This window comes from Urocampus carinirostris, chromosome 1, assembly GCF_059441175.1.
Source record: "Urocampus carinirostris isolate Australia breed hairy pipefish chromosome 1, RoL_Ucar_1.0, whole genome shotgun sequence".
NCBI classification, from domain to species: Eukaryota; Metazoa; Chordata; class Actinopteri; order Syngnathiformes; family Syngnathidae; genus Urocampus; species Urocampus carinirostris.
This window is the reverse complement of record NC_142349.1, coordinates 74,384,640-74,409,042: the sequence shown is the minus strand read 5'-3', so window position 1 is coordinate 74,409,042 and position 24,403 is coordinate 74,384,640. Positions and strand designations below refer to the sequence as shown.

The 24,403-nt window shown below is 40.9% G+C and overlaps 1 protein-coding gene across 1 annotated transcript; it reads right to left on the bottom strand.

Moving 5' to 3' along the window:
* Positions 1 to 450: 450 nt before the first annotated feature.
* riok1 (RIO kinase 1 (yeast)) lies at positions 451 to 24,370 on the bottom strand. The gene is made up of 17 exons (XM_088350797.1): positions 23,920 to 24,370; positions 21,610 to 21,766; positions 19,388 to 19,469; positions 16,909 to 16,978; positions 14,191 to 14,233; positions 14,027 to 14,119; positions 10,560 to 10,672; positions 10,387 to 10,467; positions 8,239 to 8,325; positions 8,033 to 8,170; positions 6,248 to 6,351; positions 4,282 to 4,388; positions 2,388 to 2,453; positions 2,156 to 2,287; positions 2,020 to 2,073; positions 717 to 854; positions 451 to 620 (listed from the first exon to the last, which is right to left on the bottom strand). The coding sequence occupies exons 1-17, from the start codon at positions 24,228 to 24,230 to the stop codon at positions 510 to 512; spliced, it is 1,887 nt and encodes a 628-aa protein (XP_088206923.1). The 5' UTR covers positions 24,231 to 24,370; the 3' UTR covers positions 451 to 509.
* Between the last annotated feature and the right edge of the window lie 33 nt (positions 24,371 to 24,403).

Sequence of the window (24,403 nt, the reverse complement as noted above, 5' to 3'; positions counted from 1 at the left end):
CGTCAAGCCTCCTCTCTCGATCTTCTGCTTCTCCTCTGCCCACGGTTTTTCCGCAAGCTGGTGTGCCGGCTCCTCCCAAGGGCGTGCCAATGAAAGCCCCCACGTGGGGTCCACCCTCTCGCCTCGATGTCTGGAGAAACTCAAAACGACACCGAGCGTTTATCAAAACAATGCCTGACGTCCTTCGTCAGAGTCCCGTTATCAAAATTCCCCAGCCGAAACATTCCGAATTTGGAACAGCGTGACCTGAAGCCCACTCAGTGAAAATCTTCATTGCATTCGATAAATGTAACTTGTATTTAATCGTATAAGATCCTTTGTACTAAAATGTATAAAATCCTTCCATAGGAAGGCGCAAAGCAAAGCCAGTCACAGCAACCTAGCGGCTTATGTCAAGTCTTCTAATATCTTAGAGAACACATCTAGCAGTTTGCAAAAAAGAAAGAAGAATGTGGACATATGAGCAAAATTCCTTTAATGATGGTGAGTGACTGCCGCCTAATTGTCCATTATCTCCCCTTCTTGGTCTTGGCCACTTTCTCCTTCCTTTTCTTGACATGCTTGGGGACTTTGGACTTCCGCTTTTCTCGCTGAGCTTCTTTCACTAATTTCTTCTTCTCCTGAAAACAAAAAACACTTGTTGAGTTGCTTACTTGTGATGGAGGAAGTGGGATTGTTTCCCAGTGCTCCCAGTTTTCCCAGTGAAAACTAAAAACCTTTTTGTCTAGGGTGCAGTCAGCGCTCGCGTCGGGCAGCGCTTTCGGGGCGGAGCCATCTTCATCGTCTTCATCTTCCTCTTCGTTGTCTTCTTCATCCTCTTCTGAAGAAGAGCTGTCCTCCAGCAATGCCGGAACCTGAAAATGGACGATAGTTGGATGATGTTCATGTTGGAATTTTTTTCATTTTGAGGGTTTTTTTTCCCTTCAGTCATCTCCTGTCTCCTTGCAAGTTCAAAATCCACTGCAGTCTTCTCTCTTTATTTTGAGTGTCTACTAAAGTACAAACTTAATTGGTTCTGCGGGCCAGATATTCTAAATCCTGAGGATTTGTACAGTCCTCCCCTGTTCTCCTTGCAAGTTCAAAATCCACTGCAGTCTTCTCTCTTTATTTTGAGTGTCTGCTAAAGTACGAGCTTAACAATTGGTCCGTCGGGCCAGATATTCTTTATCTTGAGGATTTTGCACAGTCCTCCCCTGTTCTCCTTGGAAGTTCAAAATCCACTGAATTCTTTTCTCTTTATTTTGAGTGTCTGCTAAAGTACGAACTTAACAATTGGTCCGTCGGGCCAGATATTCTTTATCTTGAGGATTTTGCACAGTCCACCCCTGTTCTCCTTGCAAGTTCAAAATCCACTGAAGTCTTCTATCTTTATTTTGAGTGTCTGCTGAAGTATGAACTTAAAAATTGGTCCTGCTGGCCAGATATTCTAAATCCTGAGGATTTTGAACAGTCCTCCCATGTTCTCCTTGCAAGTTCAAAATCCACTGAATTCTTCTCTCTTTATTTTGAGTGTCTACTAAGGTACGAACTAAACAATTGGTCCTGCGGTCCAGATATTCAAAATCTTGAGGATTTTGTACAGTCCTTCCCTGTTCTCCTTGCAAGTTCAAAATCCAACAAGTGGTCTGTCGGGCCAGATTTTTTTAATCAATTTTCTCCTGATATTCCTGCAATTTCAAAATCCAATATTATCTTTATGGTTAGTGTCTGCTAAACTCTGAACTTAACAATTGGTCCTTGGAGTCAAATATTACATATGTTGACTGTTTTCTACTGTCCTATACTGTTCTCCTTGCAGGCTCCCAATCAATTGATGTCTTTCCCCTTATTCGGAGTCTTTACTTTAAACTTAAATGGTCCTTCAGGCCTGATATTATACATCGAGGGGAGGACCTTTAGAACAGATTGGAATTTTTCAGGGATTTTTTTACAGTCATCTCTTGTTCTCCTTATGATGCATAGATGTCTTGTCTCTTTAAGTGTCTACTTAAATTTAAATATGTGAAGAACTTGTGTTACCATCTGAACACCGGACAAATCCTGCTTCAGACCCGTCAGCGTCTGGTAGAGAACCTGAGGAGCGATGAGAGAATGAAGCGGTGAGAACAGCTCGGAGTCTCTTTTCTGACTTCCGACTCTATTCGAAGTGACTCACCCGGTCGTCTTGAGGTCGGCTTCCGTTGGTCAACTGCTCGTCTTCTGTCGCCGCCCTCCTGGCGCTGTCCACGTCTCGCTCGTAATGGGAGACCTCCGTCAGCGTCCTGGGGATGTGCACATTCTTGAACACCTGACGGGAAAAGGCGAACCAATCAGACGCGTGCGGGAAGCGGCCGGCCAATCAGATGGAAAACAGGGAGTAGGAAAGAAGAAATGCTGTGCCGACTCACCTCTTCGTCCACTCGGTCCTGATTTGAGCGTTCGGCGGGCGTTCTTTGTGCTGCTACGTCCATCATCTGCGTTGGAAAACACAAACGCAATTACGAGAACGCGTAGGTGTTATTAAAAACATTTTGGAATGCTACAAAAACACTGAAACAACCCAGCCTTGATCCAGAAAGCTTATGTGTCAAACCTACCGTTTCTTTCTAAAGTACTTGAAAAAGTTGTGGCACAGCAGCTGAATGATTTTATATCCGAGAACAATCTTTTCGAATCTATGCAATCGGGATTCAGGGCTAAGCACTCTACTGAGACAGCACTGATTAAGGTAAACAATGATCTTCTACTGGCAATGGACTCCGGCGCTTCATCACTCTTGCTGCTGCTGGACCTTAGTATCTCACTAGAACGGTTGGAAACATGGATTGGTCTCTCAGGAACCGTCCTCTCATGGTTCAGATCCTACCTCTCAGATAGGACGCACTGTGTTGAATAGGGTGATATGACATCTGAGCCCTTTAGTGTTACCTGTGGTGTTCCGCAGGGTTCAGTACTTGGCCCCCTTCTTTTCAGCATTGACATGCTTCCATGAGGTGATACTATTCTAAAGTATGATATCAGTTTCCATTGCTACGCAGATGACACTCAACTCTATCTTCCGATGGAGGAATCTGCCACCTTAAACTGTGGAAATTTGGAGGCCTGCCTCACTGACATAAAAGAATGAATATCACTCAACTTCTAGCGGCTTAACCCTGAAAAGACTGGTATGCTAGTTATTGGTCCATCTAAATACCGTGACTTGTTCTCAAAAACCGCTCTGAACATTGACAAATGTAATATCCCCCAGAGTGACTCTGTCAAAAATGTAGGTGTCATATTTGACCCCGATCTGTCCTTTCAAACACATGTTGAGAATATTACTAAAAAAGCTTTTTTCCATCTTCGCAACATTGCTAAAATTCGCCCTATGTTGTCTCAGTCGGATGCGGAGATTATAATTCAGGCGTTTGTTACCTCCCGTCTCAATGACTGTAATGCACCACTCTCCGGTCTCCCGAAGTCCAAAATCAAGAGCCAAAATGCTGCAGCGAGGCTTTTAAGACAAGAAAGTTTGACCACATGACCCCGATTTTAGCTAACCTGCAGTGCCTCCATGTTAGCTTAAGATGTGATTTTAGGGTTAGAAACTCTGCTGAGTAGTGGCGCTGATATTGTAGATAACAGGCATTGTGGGAAATGTAGTACTCTTTACACCCATATTATCTCAGATGCTCGGACATTTTAAGCATTCACAGGCTACATGCAATGGTGTGGTGGGCCACAATAAGCACGCGGGCCATGAGTTTGACAGATGTGAACTAAATAGTTACTGTAAGTGTAACGTGCTACTTTCTGGTGCAAGTCTTCTGGAGGATGATGGAATTACTTTTAAAATGAAGTAACTAAAAACCGTAACTCATTACTGTTTTTCAGTAACACGACCAGATGGAGGGCGGGGACGAACGTAGTCGCGATTCGAAGTGAAAGGCAGCTAGCAAGCTAGCAAGTGGGCGGCTAAATGTAAAGTAGGCATAAACTACTTCTCCGAAAGTGGGTATTTTTAAACCAGATGGTATCACGTTTCTGTTTCAAATATTGGTACTGCCCAAAGGGGCGTTTCTTTCTTTCTCTGTCTTTGTTCTACTTAAATAAAAACAGTTTTGTAGGGGAAGGCCCCCCCCAGAGTTAGGAGCACGGCCAAGGAGACAGACGTAAGTTCCTCCTCTCCTGGCCCCTCCCCCTCTCCAACTGCAGTTGTAACAAGTTGAATGCCTGGTGTATCTTTTTTAGGGAATAGCCAACTTAAAATAGCTCTCCCACAACATGTAAGAGGTCGATTTAGACCCCACACTAACTCACCTTCTCCAAATACTGATCGATGTTGTGGCAGGTGATTGACGGGTCGGTCACAAAGTCAAAAAGTTCTCGGACGCTCATGGCCGCCACGCCTCGCTTCCCGAAAAAGTCTGCAACGCAAAAACAGAATGGAGGGTAGTGCCATATCGCTACTCGGATGCACGGATACAAACACCACGACACCACCCAATTCTCACTCTTCATCTACAGCAGTGCTTATCAATTATTTTCTGTCAAGCAATCTCCACCACCCTTGGAAGAAGAAATCCTCACGCGCCCCTCCAAGATCATTTTTTTTTAAATGATCACATAATATTGGTGGGGACAAAACAAAGATAGCTCATTACTGACGGTAACACGTCACCCCATGCAGAATCTACGCCTTTCGGCATTTTCATTGGCAAAAAACTCAAGCGTCTTATCAGCGTAATTGGGTCATAATGTCTTCAAGTGACAGCTGCCACTATTTTTAACAAAGCAATAACACCGGCCTTGGCTCGTCTCCCTCCAAGGTGGCAGTGAAGAGCTACAGGCGAAGACTTTTGTTTGTCTCTTTAACCCGTCTCGCTTTGCTTTTTTCAGCATCCGTGACATTTTTTTTCATGGGGTCCCTTGTCTACACTTCATAGTCAATGATTATACTAGTTAATGGAGTGTGTGGAGGCTAAATGTGGAGTCTAAACGTAAACAAGCCCCTGTGTAGTGGATGTGTAGACGCACTTTACTCTAGGAAAGTTAAAGGAAAAAAAATCCCTAAAGTTGAAATCATGCGCACCCCCTTGAGGGAGTCTCACTATTTGAAAACCACCGAGCGAAAGACAGGCGGGCCAAAGTAAGGAAGGACTCAGGGCCCTGGGATTACAGGAAACCCTCACGTTATCCCAGTTTACTTTTCAGGGTTTTGATGCTTTACCGATTTTCAAGCAAATTCTCTTTATTGTTCACAGTACATAGTGTTCTGCAGCAACCTACCGCTACGGCTGGGCCAGGGAATTGCAACCTAAAATAGTGAAAGAGTCATCTCATTTCATCTCATCAGCCGTATCGCTTAATCTCATTAGGGTCACGGGGGGGCTGGAGCCCATCCCAGGCATCACCGGGCAGTGGGCAGGGGACACCCTGAACTGGTTGCCAGCCAATCGCAGGGCACACAGGGACAGACAACTCAGTCGCTCATTCACACCTAGGGACAATTTGGACCGGCCAATTCACCTGAAATGCATGTTTTTGGAATGTGGGAGGGAACCGGAGTGCCCGGAGGAAACCCACGCAAGCACGGGGAGAACATACAAACTCCGCACAGGAAGTCTGGAGCTGGATTTGAACCCACGACAGGTTACCATGACATGAACTGTGCCGCAGAAGCGCTAACCACTGCGTGAAAGAGTCATATTGGATGAAATAAAACAAAAACGTCTGGAACTGCAAAAACAGAAATCCTCATATAAGTCTTATAATGAAGGCAACACATGCTGTAGGAATCTATATTGGGTTACATGTCAAAAGTTGGTTACAAATACATAATGAACCCTCATGATATAAAGTTTTATTTATATTTTTTTCAAATTTGATCACAACCTCTAAAACTAAACATTGTATTTCAGGGATTAAAAGTGGCCATTCTGAGACGACCAGTTTACTGCTCTAAAATATCTGCAATTGTCTATTTTACCATGGGCAAATTTTAGACATTGTAAAAGAGTTGTAAATGTTTGACTTAGCTTCCTTGAAGCGAATCACTGATTTTGCACACCTCATAAAAATCTGTGTGAAAATGAATCCCGGGTTACATTGACGCACGTTTATTTTCAGCTCTGATTAGGAAACACAACGTAAAATAGGAATGGTTATTTACATGGCAAAGCAATGTGTCAATCGACATTTGAATCCGTTACTATAGGCTAAAATTATTTAAAATTCAAGCATAAAAGCTCAAGAGGTAGAAAGAAGGAAGTTTAGCAATAGCTACCGTTGACGTTAGCGCAGTCCTTGCGGAGGAAGTCCAGCGCACGCGGGTGATCGTGCTCCACAGATTGAGAAACGTCGATGATGTAAGCGTCGCCCTGGTGGTATCTGCGAGACAATTTTTCTCATTGGTAACAAGGTAGTAAACACAGTTTTCCACTCGATTGGACGACATGGCACTCCAGGAGAAATGCTTCATAAAGACCGAAAAGAAAAATAAGGCATTGGGAAACTCGCAGGGAGTTCATTAGAATGGAATTATGTTGAACATTGTTTGCAATCGGATTATTCTACATAGCACTTCAGGATAAACACGTTATAAAAGCCAAAAAGAGATTTAAAAAAAAAAGCATCAAGAAACTCATGGGGTGATATTTTAGAAGTTATGGGCGGTAAAGATAAAAGAACGTTAAACAATGTAGTGCTTGAAGACTCTATTAATAGTGCAATGAAACCTTTGAGTCGCTGTTTTTTTTCCCATAGTTTGGCCAAGGGTGCGACTTATACTCCAGTGTGACTTATATGTGAAATCATGAACATGTTATTATATCATATAGTCCCAGCAAATAAATGACCTCACTTTGAAATAGATGGAATGACTGAGTCCTCTTTCGTACAGTTCCTGGTCTTACTAATTCACACATTCCACATACCATAATTTCTGATAACATGAAGATTAGAATTTAATTAAAACATCCAAGGCTATGTATTGATAAAATAATGTTCTCAGAATTATGTTGATTGGAGGCACATTCTCAAATACGGAACATTACGCAAATTTCTCACTAATTTGGCTCGTTAACAAGTTTAACAACTTCAAACACCGCCCCCTGATACTGTGAGTATCAGATATCTAAGACTATGCCCAAAAAGGTATGATCTGGTCAGACGTCCCTGGTCCATATAAAAAGAGGAGCTGATCGATGGCTCGTCTACTTTTCTACTGCCTCGCATGCAGGTCTGCACTGCGGCACCAAATCTCTCCGCAACATCAAGTAAGAGGAAAGTTCCAGAATTGATATCATGTTTACTGATTCTTGGAAATGAGCATTTTTTTTCCAGTACAAGGAAATCTCCCCAAATCGACTGGCATTATAGCAGGAAACTTCCTTTTTGTGCTAATAACTTTTAGCAGTCGAAAACTCCTAAAATCTCCAGCCACCGCCCCCTCCCCTTTTTGGTTTCAATCATTAATTATCTGTGTTAATAAATTGTGTGTGTGCTGTTTCAATCAGCCTGGTTCATTGTATTCATTTTCTTGGAATTAGTCATTCATATCAGAACTCAAAGAACTCAAGTAATAACGGAATTTTTTTTATCAGTGTTGGAAATCCTAGCATCCTTCAGATAAATAAAAGGATTTATGGTGGAGCACAAGCAAGTTTGTTACTGATTGCAGTTAAGAAGAATTCGTCTCAATCCTAACAATTTTCAAAATTAAAGCTAGAAGAATCCCTACACCATGTTAGCTTTTTTATGTGTAACAAATGTTAAAATGTATCCCTGTATTTTAGGTATTGTATTTTATTCACTTAGAACAGGTTGTTTTTTAATCCATTTTTGGGGATGATTTTGGTCGTCTTTTTGGTGTTTTTTTTGTTATTGTAGTTTTTGGTTTGTTTTTTGGGTTATCTTTTGGGTCGGTCGTTTTCAGAAGTTTTTTGCTGAAAACAATTTCTCTAAGAAGAGCCGCAATTTCCATCGTTGTCCTACGAGACCTTTAGCGCCCACAGCAAGGCCCCAGTTTAAGAAGTGGTTGTCCGGGGTTACCAAAGAGTGTGTCCCTTACAGCATGTTGAACTCGCTGAGGTCGGCGTGGACCAAACGCGCGTCGTGAAACATTTTCCGGATGTGATGGACGACCTGCAGGTAGAGTTGTCGAGCTTTGGCCTCTGACAAGACGGCGTTCTTCAACAAAGGGGCGGGCCTAATCAACGACATCACCAGTGAGACGGCCAATCGGGTGGCTGCGTTTTCGCGATGAGCGAGCCTCACATGTCGTCTTTGCCGATGAAACTCATGAGCAGGACGTGACTCCGAAGAAGAAGCGGTTCGGGACTCAGGATGCCGGCTGTCTGCAACCTAAAATAAAAAAGGGGTTTCAGATTTTTGGGTTCAATCAGAAAAACTGGACCTGCAGTGATGTGTCCTTGGCAACCGAAACGGCTATATGAGCCAGCTCTTTGAAGTGAACGACGGGAGCCGATTCCCAACCAACCAAGAGCCAGCTTCCTTCAAAAAAGTGATTTGTCATAAGCGAATGTTCCCCCTTCTATGGGCCTCCTCCTTAAAGTGAACGACAGGAGTAGGCTCCATTCGTGAAAGTGATGTGTCATTGGCGAGCGTAGCATAGCGGGAGTATGCTCCTGCTCAATCAGGATCCAGCTCCCTTCAAGATGGTTTTAAGTAATTTGCGAACTAACAGTTCTATGAGCCAGCTCATTGAAGTAGACGACGAGAACCGGCTCCATTCAAGATTGATTCGCAAACCTAATAGCTCCATGCGCCAGCTCTTTAAAGTGAACGACAGGAGCCGTCTCCCTGCCAATCAGGAGCAAACTCCCTTCAGAATACTGCTGTATCATTGACAAAGTTTGCAGCTCTATGAGACAGGTCTTTGAAGTGGACAACGGAAACGGGCTTCCCACCTATCAGGAGCAGGCTCCCTTCCAGATAGTGATGTGTCATTGGCAAACATAACGGCTCTTTGAACCGGCTCTTTGAAATGATTGACAGGAGCAAGCTTCCTTCACGACGCTTGTTTTCCTTGGTAGTGATGTGTTGGTGATTAAAACAATTATATGACCCTGCTCTAGAAAATAAAAAACAGGAGTCGGCTCCCTGCCGTCAAGATCATGACGTGTTGTGCTGTGAGGGTTTCAAGCGAATAACATGAGCTAACTCCCCACCAATCAGGAGCTGGATCCTTCAAGAAATGTTTTCTCAGTTATCATGTCATTGCTGAACGAAACAGCTCTATGGGCCAACTTTTTAAAGTGAAAACAGGAGCCGTCTCCCATTAAGACACATATTTTTTTTCCCTAAAAACTGAAGTGCAGTTGTGAACGGCATGAATTTTTCAAGTAAGAGAAAGGGCCTGGCTTTCCACCAATCCAGAGCCGGCTCTTTTCAAGCTAATGATGTGTAGTTTCCGAAAGTTACAGCCCTATACGCCAGATTATCGAAGTAAACAACGGGAGCCAGCAGCTCCTAGTCTTACAGAGACAGTTTTTTTCTGAAATAGTTGTGTGCAGCTGGTAAAGTGAATGGCTCTAAGAGCTGGCTCTTTCAAGTGAACAACAGGAGCTGGCTCCCAAACAATCAAAACGGAGCTTTCTTAGGATAGTCACAGCTCTATGAGCCAGATCTTTTAAGTAAACGACAAGAGCCAGCTCCCCACTAATCGAAACGGGGCTTTCTTAAGACAGTCACAGCTCTCTGAGCCAGATCTTTTAAGTAAACGACAGGAGCCAGCTCCCCACTAATCGAAACCGGGCTTTCTTAAGATAGTCACAGCTCTATGAGACAGATCTTTTAAGTAAACGACAGGAGCCGGCTCCTCACCAATCGAAACCGGGCTTTCTTAAGATAGTCACAGCTCTATGAGACAGATCTTTTAAGTAAACGACAGGAGCTGGCTCCCCACCAATCGAAACGGGGCTTTCTTAAGACAGTCACAGCTCTATGAGCCAGATCTTTTAAGTAAACGACAGGAGCCGGCTCCCCACCAATCGAAACGGGGCTTTCTTAAGACAGTCACAGCTCTATGAGCCAGATCTTTTAAATAAACGACGGGAGCCAGCTCCCTGCAAGAAAAGAGCCAAAATTTCCAAAGAGAGCAGGCTATTTTAAGTCGCCAAGCCAAAGGAGCTGGTTCTCGATAAAGAGTGAGCTTTTTTTGGTGAACCAAGCCTGTTATCGAAAAATATTCTCTGTTCATCAGTGAGCCGAATAGGCGCCATATACTGGTTGACTCCCTATCGGTGTGTGAGTGAGTGTGAATGGGTAAAATGTGAAGAATGTTGTAAAGCGCTTTGGGAGGTCTTCATTGACTTGAAAAAGCGCTACAGAAATGCAGTCCTTTCACCGTGTGTATTTAGTGAGCCGAAAGAGCCGCTTCTCTTGAAAAAGCAAAATTCTTACCTGATGAGGTTCCTCATCTCCTTCTCGGCCCAGGTTCTGACCATCTTCCTCGGGTTCCCTTTGCAGTACCCGCGACGGAACCTAAGGCATGACAAAAAACGGCTCACTGACTTCCGTACGACAAAAACCAACGACTCACAGACTCCCGCCGAGAGAGACGATCCCGACGGCACCTGAACTCGCCGCTGACGTATTTGTCACGATCCCTGAACTGCAAAATGGACGTCTTGTAGATTTTAATGGCTCTGCTGTCCCCGGTGGCCGTGCTGGCGTGGTACACGTTGGCCTGGCGGGATCATAGCCAAATTCAAGCACTTTTGAAGGACTTTCCCCAACAATTTCTCAAGGACCACTAAAAGAAAATCTGGTGGTTTCAGAGCAAAAAATATATCCTCAATTTACATATGCAATTTGCAATCTTGCGTTTCCATTTATCAATATACAGGATTTTTAGATCTTAAATAATTTAAGAATATATATCTTTTGAGACAATCTCTCCCCGTTTAGGTGTTGCTAAAAATGACAGTAAGATGTAACTTACATTTTCAGTTGCAGGAAGTTCTTCCCATTACGATTTACAATTGGGAAAAGCTACCTTCATTTTTTTGCATGGCCCATAATAAATGTCCCGTAGGCAGGGTTGGGTAGGGCTACTTTAACTGGATTACTTTCAATGACTTTTGGATTACTCCAATACCAAATATGCTAATAAAAGACAAAAGAAACTAAATATGAATGAAATGACTAAATTTTGTGCAGGCTTGGGGAGTAACGGAACACATGGAACGGCAAAAATGATGTCGGCAAGCTGTTTGGATTGATTTTCATTTCGTTTCTGTCGCATTTGATGTTAGTTTTGCCGGAGATCAAAGGAATCAAAGCCACGAGAGAAAGCTTACCACGTGTTGAGAGTCATCATTTTATTCATATTTAGTTTCTTTTGTCTTTTATTAGCATATTTGGTATTGGAGTAATCCAAAAGTACTTGAAAGTAATCCAGTTAAAGTAACCCTACCCAACCCTGCCCATAGGAGGTGATGACGCCTTATTGTAGGGCTGCAACAACTAATCCACAAAATCTATATCAATGGATTATTAAAAGCGTTGGCAACTAATTAAATCATCGATTCGTTGAGTTACGTTGTTTATAAGACACTAAGTACGTTAAATAAATGCAAATAAGAGTGTACACAGTTCTATTGTGACACTGAGTTGTAGTACCACTTTGATCCGGCAGAGGGCGCCAACACAGTTTTTTATATATAAAAATGTTCTTACATATTTTTGAAATCTTTTCTATGATACATTGTAACATTACAAACAAAATTGTCATAAAGTTTTCCATTTTTAGCGTTTAACTGTTAGATAATGAAACACAGTTAACAATTTTCAAACAGAAAGTGCTTCAGAAATACAGTGAAAAGTGGGTTTACATTTTTGACCTATTTTTTGTAAAAAAAAACAAAAAATGCTACACATAAAATAAAATGTATTGCTAACTTTTTTGTATAAGAAATCCAAACATAAAATAATTTTTAGATGGGTGGTAATAAAAAAATCTTCATATTTGTAGGTGTACAACAAACATTTCTTTGTGTTTTGTTAACTGACAACAATTTGGAATTGTTAAAATTTTTTATATTATAGAGTATTTTTTGGAGTGCAATTATATTTCTACCCGTCCAAAATTTCAAAACTTGATCAAAGAAGAAATTATAAATGTCGTTAGAAATCTGTTTCATAGGTCAATAAAATTCATGGATTACAGAAATAATTGTTAGTTGCAGCCCTGCTTCATAGGACAATGCCGTAAAAATAAATGCCAGCTGCCGTTAATAACTAGGGAAGAAGGAATGCAATGCTGATGCTGAGCCACCAGAGAGCAGTGTCTTTTTAAGCAGACTTTTCGGAAAATAAAATAAAAATAAATAAATAAATGAAAACATGGCAACAATTTTAAGCATTTACCAGTGTTCATTTGACCTCTGAAAAGTGATGGGTCCCGGGGACTCGCATGCTCAAAAATCTCTGGGTCCCAACAGAGATCTATGGATCCCCCAAATTTTGTGTGCTCTATGCACTTACGAAATACAAAAAAAATCTTTTTTTTTCCAAACATGTTTATTAATGTAGTTTATCATGTTAAATTGTACGTGTGTTTCCTTATATCATATATATTGTTAATGAACATTTTGTCGTGAGACACTGAGTTGCTCGACATGAATGAGGTTGATTATAAAAAAAAAAGTTCAAAAATAAAGTCGCTTGGACGTTCACTGTAGAAGGAAAAAATACATGCAAATAGGATGAAGTAGAATTTTCTTATTCAAATTACAAATTCATTTTCTGCATTAAATTATTGTTGGTAATATACTGATTAAAAGGGATCACCACAATCCTGTCTTTTTTAATTTTCTCCTTTTATACTTCTTTTTCTTAACTTCTTCATACAACATAATCATAATACATCAAAGCAAGTGAGCCGTTTTGAGAGCCGGCTCTCTTTAATGAGTTGAGCCGAAAAAGACGGTTCTCCAAGAAGAAACTGACTTTCACTACACAACTCAAACTGGAGATCGGCGTGCAGACGAAAACTCGAACCGCGAGACCAAAACAACAATGGCGGATCTGCCTCACGAAAAGTTTGGAGTGCGGTAAATCGTTGTTTTATTTATATATATATATATATATATATATATATATATACCAGGGCAGCACAGCGGCGCGCAGTGGTTAGCGCATGTGCGGCACAGTTCAAGTCATGGGAACCTCCTGCGTGGGTTCAAATCCAGCTCCAGACTTCCTGTGCGGAGTTTGTATGTTCTCCCCGTGCTTGCGTGGGTTTCCTCTGGGCACTCCGGTTTCCTCCCACATTCCAAAAACATGCATTTCAGGTGAATTGGCCGGTCCAAATTGTCCCTAGGTGTGAATGAGCGAGTGAGTTGTCTGTCCCTGTGTGCCCTGCGATTGGCTGGCAACCTGTTCAAGGTGTCCCCTGCCCACTGCCCGATGATTGCTGGGATGGGCTCCAGCACCCCCGCGACCCTACTGAGGATAAGCGGTGCAGTTAATGAGATGAGATGAGATATATATACCACAGCCATTTCCCTCTAGTGGGAGGTGGCTAGAGTCATTTCTGACTCTTTTTGGGAGATTGATTCAGAGGAGGGGATTCCCAGCCCCCTCGCTCAACCCAACTGAGGTGTTTGGAGTCATTAGGTGACCAAACCCCCCAATTCCAACCCCTAATGCTGAACGCCAAGCAGGGAGGCAACGGGTACCAATGTTTTTAAGTCTTAAGTATGACTCGGCCGAGGCTTGAACCGCAACCTCCCAATTTCGGGGCGGGCGCCATACCCCCAAGGCCACCGAGCTGTTTTTTTAATCTTTGTTAAAAAAATGATAGACATTTTCGTGTCAAAAAAGTTGCGTCCCGGGGACGCACGTTGATTTGACACGATGCGTCCCCAGCAAAAATAATGCGTCTAGGACGCAGGGACGCGGGCAAATGAGAGCACTGATTTACAAACACAACATTTAAGCATTTCCAAGGATTGAAAGCACCCGCATGAACCCTAGAAAGATGAGACCCTCCCCCTTCACAAACTCCGCGCCCCGTTCGAAACGGCGTCCCACTCACTTCCTTCCCGGTGCTGATGCATCCGTTGATTTCCGAGATGATTCCTCTCGTCAACATCTTGAAGAGGATCATCCTGGTGCGAGGATCTAAAACCTAAAGACCGGATCGTCAATCGCGGGTGCGGGCAAAGCGGCTCGACGGATACATCCGCGCGTGTTCGATACCTGTTCCACCGTGGCCCGATCCGATTTGTCCTTCACGCGGAACCTGAGGGAACGAGTCGACTGTTAGGGCCGTTTGAGAAAATGTTTGTTCGCGCTAACCGCCCACAAACATTACATCTCACAAGCAATGTTCCCTGTAATTTTCCACGGGTCTGAGCGTTCACACAAAGTCGGTGAGCAACGCTTGAAACAACAGTGAGCAACCATAATCCCAAGTGTGGCAAGATCATTCATTACCAAATATGTCCAAAACTTGACATCACGTTACATTTTGCTGAGTTTCCGGCAATGCAAAATTACCGTATTTTCCGCACTATAAGGCGCACCTAAAAGCCTTTATTTTTTTCAAAAGCTGACCATGCGCCTTATAATACAATGCGCCTTATTTATGGATCAACATTAAGTTTTCCAACTAACTTGCAGCCGCCGACTCGATTTTCCCCCGAACGCCAAGTAGTACGCGGTGGATGGTGGGATTTATTTACCGGCGTTTCATTGGCTAACCAATGTGTCAATCATCAGTTGAATCGATCACTATTGGCTAAAGTTATTCGGAGGTCAAGAGGCGGATCCTTCTTATCATTTACAGACTGCCATTGGCTCAAACGGCAAACAAAGCCTGCAATTGGCCGAAAAAGATGTGTCAATCATCATTTGAATGGATCACTATTGGCTAAAGTTATTCGGAGGTCAAGAGGAGGATCCTTTTTATCATTTACAGACTGCCATTGGCTCAAACGGCAAACAAAGCCTGCAATTGGCCGAAAAAGATGTGTCAATCATCAGTTGAATCGATCACTATTGGCTAAAATTATTCGGAGGTCAAGAGGCGGATCCTTTTTATAATGTACAGGCTGCCATTGGCTTAAACGGCAAAACAAAGCCTGCAATTGGCCGAAAAAGATGAATGCGTATAGCATGTGGCCGATGGCATAGAGAAAGCATTTTTTTCTATTCTGTATTTGTAAATATTGTATTCCCCTGGATTTACTACCCTCACGGATATAAGAGGACATTGCCTGCACATTATTATGAACACAATGACTTCGGTGAGCTATTCCCGGTTTTATATTGTCTTGTTTCAGACTGAACTCGATGTTTCTGTGATAAGCGGTGCAGATAATGGATGGAATGAAGTGTCTATTTTTAAATTAAACTCAATTCCAAGTGTTTATTGTCATATGCACAGTAAAGTTGCGAGCGAAAAAGAAAATAGATACGAAGGAATGGTTATCATTTCTTGAATCCCAAGACTTTAACCTTCCGAATGATGGAACGATGCATTTGAGTGACATCTTACGGACACCGCATTCGCACGTGTTCTCGACACGTATTTGCGTCTTTGCAAGCTTTCGGAATGTTAAGGGGGTAATAAGTTGGACTGAACTATCTGACTGTTTTGTCCACGTTCCCATTGTAGCGCCTTATAATCCGGTGCGTCTGATATATGTCAAAAATAGGACCAAAAACTATTTTTTCGGGGTGCGCCCTATAACCTGGTGCGCCTTATAGTGCGGAAAATACGGTATTTTTCTCTTTTGAATGAATTGACTCGTGTACTATTGCAAAGGTTGTACCACCTGCAAACATTGTTTGTTCTTACAATTCTTTCACAAGATATCCATTTCTTTTTATTTCCTGATATTTTTTGTCGCAAATATTAACATTTTTGGGGGCTTATTTAGTCAGTTCCACGATACACAATTGTACTTAATCACGTTTTTTAGTGGAAGTACAATGTTGGCAACAAGATTCACTTGATATCATTGGAAATTATTTGAATGCAACACAAACTTTTTTTTCTACTTTTTTTTTTAATTCCTTTAAAAAAATCTCATTGTGTTTTTTTTCCCGAGCTGTTACTTTTTTCCCTTTGTTCTCTATTTACTTTTTTCCAACATTTCTTTTCTTTTTTTCCTGGCTTTTTAAAAATGTTTCCTTTTTTCTCTTCCTTTTGTTTCTTTTTTTCTCAGCTTTTCACCACTTTTACATTTTGGTATTTTTTTTCTTTTTTGTTCTATTCCCCCCTTCCTTTAAGTCTTTCTGTGCGTCATTTTACACAATATTTAGTCATGTTGGGATTAAAGAAGCAAAAACAACCCGAAGAGCCGTTTAGGACCCGAAAGAGACAGTTGCTTTTGGTGAAATAAACACTCAACACAACATAACACAAGACAACACAACAAATGAAAACAAGAATAAAATAGACAACAAAATGAACAACCCAAAAAAACCTGAAATAAACAAATGACAAAATTAATTCCTTTGCTATTACTATAAGTAGCTATTTCCCCCGTAGAAACAGGGTTGGGTAGGGTTACTTTAACTGGATTACTTTCAATTACTTTTGGATGACTCCAATACCAAATATGCTAATAAAAGACAAAAGACACTAAATATGAATAAAATGATGACTCACAACACGTGGTAAGCTTTCTCTCCTGGCTTTGATCTCTTTGATCTCCGGCAAAACGAACATCAAATGCGACAGAAACAAAATGAAACATCATTTTCGCCGTTCCATGTATTCCATTACTCCCCAAGCCTGCATAAAATTGAGTCATTTTATTCATATTTAGTTTCTTTTGTCTTTTATTAGCAGATTTGGTATTGGAGTCATCCAAAAGTAACTGAAAGTAATCAAGGTAAAGTAACCCTACCCAACCCTGCGTACAAAGTGTTTGCAAGATGGCTCCCGTGTCGGCCATTTTGACGTACGTGTCAGCGTCCTTGCGCCTCTGCATGGCCGTCACTTTGTTCACCACCGAGTCGGCCAAGTTCAGCTTGCCTGTAAATTGCAAAAAACATGTCGAAAACGCGCCCTAAACAGACAAAAACACTCAAATCACGCGTCAAAAACATGCCAAAAACACAGACAAATCTTGCAAACAACGCGTCAAATTCCCATGTGGAAATAAACACGTCGATGACATGCTAAAACACACCAAAAACACGATGAAAATGTGTGAGCTGATACTGAGTCAGCCAAGTTAAGCTCTCCTGCAAACATGTAAACAAGTCATTTCAAAGTCACGCCAAAAACATGTGAAACTCACGCGAGTAATAAGTCAAAATCAAATTAAAAACAGGCCAAAAGCATGCCAAACACACACCCAAACACCTAAAAAAAACACGTAAAAAACATGTGAGCTGACGCTGAGTCAACCAAGTTCAGCTGGTCTGCAAACATGCAAAAAACACAAAAAAAACATGTAATGAACATGCCCAAAACACACAAATATATGTTAGAAACACACACAAAAAATGTTTACGTGCCAAAAACACACAAAACATGTGAAAAACACATGCAAAAACATGTAAAAATCATGTATAAAACACACCAAATGTATAGAACAAGGCCAAAAATGTACAAAAAAAAAATCCCCTTAAAAAATTCATTAAAAACATGAAAGAACATGTAAAACATGTAAAATCGCACAAAAACACAAGAAAAAATATGTTAAAAACAGACCGAAAACATGCCCAACACACACAAATATATGTTAGAAACACACACACAAAATGTTTACATGCCCAAAACAACCAAAACATGTAAAAAACACATGCAAAAACATGTAAAAATCACATCAAAGGAAATTATTATTATTATTATTATTATATAAAACATGGCCAAAAATGTAAAAAAAAAAAGAAAAAAAAAAAAAATCACCTTAAAAACTTGCAAAAATTCATTAAAAACATGCAACAACATGTTAAAAACATGTTAAAATCGCACAAAAAAAAATCAAGAGAAAATATGTTAAAAACAGACCGAAAACATGCCCAACACACACAAATATATGTTAGAAACACACACACAAAATGTTTACATGCCAAAAACACACAAAACATGTAAAAAACACATGCAAAAACATGTAAAAATCATGTATAAATCACACCAAATGTATAGAACAAGGCCAAAAATGTACAAAAAAAAATCCCCTTAAAAAATTCATTAAAAACATGAAAGAACATGTAAAAAAAACATGTAAAATCGCACAAAAACACAAGAAAAAATATGTTAAAAACAGACCGAAAACATGCCCAACACACACAAATATATGTTAGAAACACACACACAAAATGTTTACATGCCAAAAACACACAAAACATGTAAAAAACACATGCAAAAACATGTAAAAATCATGTATAAATCACACCAAATGTATAAAACACACAAAAAAAATCACCTTAAAAAACATCCGAAACCGAAAACATGCCCAAAACACACAAATATGTTAGAAACACACACACAAAATGTTTACATGCCAAAAACACACAAAACATGTAAAAAACACATGCAAAAACATGTAAAAATCATGTATAAATCACACCAAATGTATAAAACACACAAAAAAAATCACCTTAAAAAACATCCGAAACCGAAAACATGCCCAAAACACACAAATATGTTAGAAACACACACACAAAATGTTTACATGCCCAAAACAACCAAAACATGTAAAAAACACATGCAAAAACATGTAAAAATCACATCAAAGGAAATTATTATTATTATTATTATTATATAAAACATGGCCAAAAATGTAAAAAAAAAAAAAAAAAATCACCTTAAAAACTTGCAAAAATTCATTAAAAACATGCAACAACATGTTAAAAACATGTTGAAATCGCACAAAAAAAAATCAAGAGAAAATATGTTAAAAACAGACCGAAAACATGCCCAACACACACAAATATATGTTAGAAACACACACACAAAATGTTTACATGCCAAAAACACACAAAACATGTAAAAAACACATGCAAAAACATGTAAAAATCATGTATAAATCACACCAAATGTATAAAACACACAAAAAAAATCACCTTAAAAAACATCCGAAACCGAAAACATGCCCAAAACACACAAATATGTTAGAAACACACACACAAAATGTTTACATGCCCAAAACAACCAAAACATGTAAAAAACACATGCAAAAACATGTAAAAATCACGTATAAAACATGGCCAAAAATGTAAAAAAAAAAAAAAAATCACCTTAAAAACTTGCAAAATTTCATTAAAAACATGCAAGAACATGTTAAAAACATGTTAAAATCGCACAAAAAAAAATCAAGAAAAAATATGTTAAAAACAGACCGAAAACATGCCAAAAACCGGTCCCAAATGGCACAATTGGGCGTGCTGGGGTCCACGCGTGTTTGCAACGGTGTTAGCGTGTTGCGCTTACCCAAGTTGATCTTGTTCTCAAACCTCCTGAGCGAGCGATCGGTGGCGAGCGGCGTGCGATCTGAAATGCTTTGCTTGTTAGCCTGGCAAAAAAGAAATAGAAATTTCATTCATCTGTGAAACAATTTGTGGATTTATCTTTATGTATTAGGCATTCTTACTGAACCTATCAACTCATAGACCATTGGCAGTGTTCATTTGAGCTGTGAAAAGTGATGGGTCCCGGGGACTCGCATGCTCAAAAATCTATGGGTCCCAACAGAGATCTATGGGTTCCCAAAATTGAAATTGTAAATCGGCGACAAATATATAATATAAATCTATATATTAATTTTGTTTTAATCATCACAGTTTATTGGTAATACAAATCAGTTATCACTTCAGATTTTTCAGTTCACAAAATTGTAAATTATACAAAATAATATTGCTGAATTATTAGTCTATATATATTATTGCACATTATTCAAAATAATATTGCTGAAATAATTATATTAATCTATAATTTCATTCAGTTTTAATCAGTTAATTGATCATACAAAGCAGTTATCACTTCAGATTTTTCAGTTCACAATATTGTAAATTATACAAAATAATATTGCTGAATTATTAGTCTATATATTCATGCAGTTTTCATCATCACAGTTAATTGGTAATACAAAGCAAGTTATCACTTCAGATTTTCCAATTCATATATTCTTCGTGGTTTGCTGTCCCGCCACGATTGTAATGCCTTCGCAAAGGTCCAATCCATTATCATCCTCCTCATAGCGCAACCAGGAATATAATTGAGTCCATTTTGGCTGAAAAGTCCTTGCTAGGAGTATTCTTTTGTTTGTTTTCTTTCGTCGAATCGTTGGCTTCAACACACATGTTTTCCTTGCCTTCGCGATCTTCCGAAGAATTTCTCTGCCGTTTTTTCGTGCCGGAATTATTGCCGTCGTTATCACTTTCTGCGTTATGTTTCGACTTATTACTGACACTGAAGAAATGACCAATTTTGTGTTGATTATCACATAATACTAACTTTTTTCGGAGGCATACTTAGCCTTCACATTCCCTCGACCACAACCAGCACAACAATGACTTAATCTCGAAACAACGAGATCTCGTTTGCCGAGATCGGCGTGCAGACGAAAACTCGAACCGCGAGACCGAAACAACAATGGCGGATCTGCCTGACGAAAAGTTTGGAGTGCGGTAATTCTTTGTTTAAAAAAAAATGTAATCGGGTAAAAATGACAATTTTGTGTCAAAAAAGTTGCGTCACGGGGACGCACGTTGACTTGACACTATGCGTCCCCAGCAAAAATGATGCGTCTAGGACGCAGGCAAACGAGAACACTGAGGAGGTAAAGCCCTCTTCTTGGGATCAAGAGATCGCAGGTTCATTTCCCACCCCATTCCCACTGAATCCCAAATGCCCCCGATAGCAGGTAGTTAGTTACCTTGCTGACGCTGCTATTGGTTAGTTAGTGTGTAACAGTATAACGTGTGAAGCATATTGTAAAGCTCTTTGAGAGATCTTCATTGACTTGTCAAGTCATTTTTATTTGTATAGTCCTTAATCACAAAGAGTCTCAAAGGGCTCCACAGGTTATTGCACAGACTATTACTTCAGACTCTTATCACACCATCCCCTGATCTGGAACCAACATGAGGGCAAGGAAAATTTCAAAAACCTCAACATGAGGAAAATGAAGAAACTTTGTGGTATCCCCCTTTCAGGATTACCAGACAGCAAATGATGTTGCCATTACAAATAGTACAGAGACTTGAAAATGCAGGCCATTTAGATTTGGAGAGGAAAACCGCGCCGCCGTCAACTGCGTCAGGTGTGCTGGGGTACAAGGTGTTGAGACCAAATTTTGCCCCGCCTCTATTGGCCGGTGCCATGAAAGCCTGCTTATGATTGGCCAGCGCTGTTAAACCCTGGATTGTGACAATTCCTGTTAGCAAAACACTTTCACTCAATTACCAAACTGGAACTAAAAATCCTTAAGAAAGACCGCGGTAAATTTCGATGACACAATCAAACTACGGTTCATAGTGCAGCCCAATTGGGTGGGGATAAAGAAGGGGATTTTATTTCCTTATTGTACACGGAGTGTTTTATACAACACCTCGCGTGGCAATTCATTGCCTGAAAAGTGCTTTACGAATACATTTTGATTGATGGAAATATGAATAAGGAAAGCGAATGTGGTCTGACGTCAATCATCTGACCTGAGCTTGGCCGTTCCTGTTGTACTGCTTGGTGAGGTCCCCTCCTCGCGCTGGCCACGCCCACTCCTCATCTTCATCATCATCATAATCGTCGTCATCATCATAGTCGCCGCCCTCCTCTTGTAACCGACGGGGAGCCTTGGCCACGCCACGTGATCTGCACGTCACCAACAAAACAAACCACATTTTGCTTAAGTGGAGAGAACTGAATAATATATAATAATAATAATTTCCTTGTATTGTCATTCTGTGTAACAATGTACACAGAACGAAATGTCGATTGCATCTGACCCGATGCAGCCGCAGCCAAGAGAGGGCGCCGCCGACCACTTTTTAAGTCTTAGGAATGACTCGGCCGGGGCGCGAACCCGAACCTCCCAGTCTCAAAGCGGGCGCCTTACCATCTAGGCTACTGAGCTGGTTTGAAGGCACTGAACGCTCTTTTTGCAGTTGACCAAAAATGATCGCATTTCTAATACTCTTTTCTTTAGAAAAGGACAGGATAGTGAAGGATTTTATACATTTGACTAATAAAGGAAAATCAAAATAGAAGCATTAAAGGGAATCAAAATATAAGCATAGAGTGTTTTGTTAGAGGATGCTGCTTATCTGCATGAGCGCGGATGTGTGGTGCAAGAATTAGAACAGACAGTTCTAGAACAAAACGGTGACTACCCAAACAGGTTGATGACTCAGAGGCCTGCAACCACAACCAGGAGGGGCCAACACGGGATCCTCCCGGGGAGGAGAGACCAATCGGAGCGAGCTAGGGATAAATGCAGTATACACATGGCCAATGGAATTATGCTAGAATGTTTTGTTGCTGTGCTATTTGCATTTTGTATAGAATAAATTAATGCCAGGCTATTCGGATGAGGTGCGCCTGCTGCTGGGAACAGAGACGCACAAGATTGTATTGAGAGGGACCCGAGACCCAGTTGTTTGTATTAGATTTGTGTGTTAGGAATAAATCCACTCGTGTGTGAAATGCCAGCTTCCTGATACCTTTCTATTGTAGAACGACCACGCGTATTGTTGGATGAGTGGCGTTTGGGAAAGGTCAGAAATTAGAGTCAGATTACTAATGTAAGTGTGTATTGATAAAGTAATTCCAACACCATAAAAGATTTTATACGATTGAATACTAGTTACATTTATTGAGTGCAATGAAGATTTTCACCAAGTAGGCTTAAGTTCAATGAGCAGTGAAAGTTCAGGGCACCCTGGCCTGGTAGGAAATGTTGTTTCCGGGAGCCGACGTGGGGCTGATAAGATAATCAGCGCATCCAGACGCGGAGGGGCCCTGATGACAGAGGACGGCAGGCATTGTTTTGATAAACGCTCTCCATTGTTTTGAGGAACCTCAGCCATCGGGACGCTCGTCTCTGAGGTGCTGGAGCCCACGTGGGGCTTACCTGGCACGTCGATGGGAGGAGCCGGCACACCAGCTTGCGGAAAGACGTGGGCCGAGAGAAGAAAGACTGTGAACTTCAGAGGAGGCTTGACAGAGACTCGAGCGACACTAATTCGGCCATATATTCGATGGAGTTCACTTAGTTAAATTGTTTAAGAAATTAAATCTGCCCCCGTGTGGAAATGCCAGTCTCTTGTTCATCTTTTCCATTAAGAAATGAGCGCGCATTGTTAGGTGAATGTAGGTTGTTTGGTAAATATTATTATTATTATTAAAAGGAAGTCAGATAACTAATTCGAACAAATTGGTAAACCATACATTTTAAAATATTTAATTCCTAACATGCTTAAGTGAATATAACTTGAGAGACGACAAGGAGGAGGGGTTCCGGCAAGATGGCGGGGAGGATAACAAGGCTGTAGTTCAATGGCTTAAGATTGATGCCAACCTCATAACTTTATCTTCTCCTATCCCATTTAGCTGCCTGGCTTGTGGCAAAATAAAGGACATGGACAAATTGGGTCAGCGGACAGGCACCTGGACCTGAAGCATGTCACAATCTTGCATCGACCAGCAGGTTTAGATGGGAAGCTGTTATGGACTTCTTGAACATTTTACACAATATCCAAGGTTTCTTTTAAATGTTGATGTTGACTAGGTTTTGTGTATTGTAGCCCACTTATCCTGGAAGAGGGATTATCACTAGTGTGGCTCCTTATCGAGGTTTATTTTCCTCATGCTGAGGTTTTTGAGTTTTCCCTTGCCTGCATGTCGGATTTAGATCAGGGGAGAACGGGACTTGGCTATCACATGGACATTACGCGTCATGACGTCACAATATCACATTCTGTCCAAATAAATGATGTCATGACGAGTGAGTTACATTGAAGTCTTACTTGTTTTCTCCTTCTTCCGCGTCGTCGAACTGTCCCGATACGAAATCGGCCACCGATATTATGACATCACACGGCGTCGAGCTCATCTCCGAGTTGGCTACAGACACCGCGACATCACTCATCCTCTTTTTAACTTTTTTTTCTTTTCTTTTTCGGTTAAAAAAAGATGACAAAAGCGTTTTGTTGTTGTCGAGCGATGGCGGCTGCCTCGTGTGGAGCGTGACTTCCTTTTCCTGACACGTGGCACCGATGCGACCAATAGAAAGACGTAAAAAAAAAATCTGACACCCCCAGCTGAATGGATGTCTCATTTGAAATGAATTATTTAAAAAAAATCAAATTGTTTCGTTCATTGACGTCAAACACACACGACAACATTAACAATAAGAACATTTAAAAAAGCAGGAAGTCAGGAGCTAAGACGCCAGCGATTCAACAGGTCAAATCCGGCTCCCACTCCGCACCGGTTGGTGGCGCTAACGCA

Bases quoted from the DNA above. Each gene is read 5' to 3' on its own strand.
- riok1 (XM_088350797.1), bottom strand. From the start codon at position 24,230: ATGAGACATCCATTCAGCTGGGGGTGTCAGATTTTTTTTTTACGTCTT. The intron at 2,074-2,155 runs GTGAGTCACTTC...ATCGCTCCTCAG, and splicing joins GCCGACCTCAAGACGACCGG to GTTCTCTACCAGACGCTGAC. The intron at 855-2,019 runs GTAACACAAGTT...GTCCATTTTCAG, and splicing joins ATTTGTCCGGTGTTCAGATG to GTTCCGGCATTGCTGGAGGA.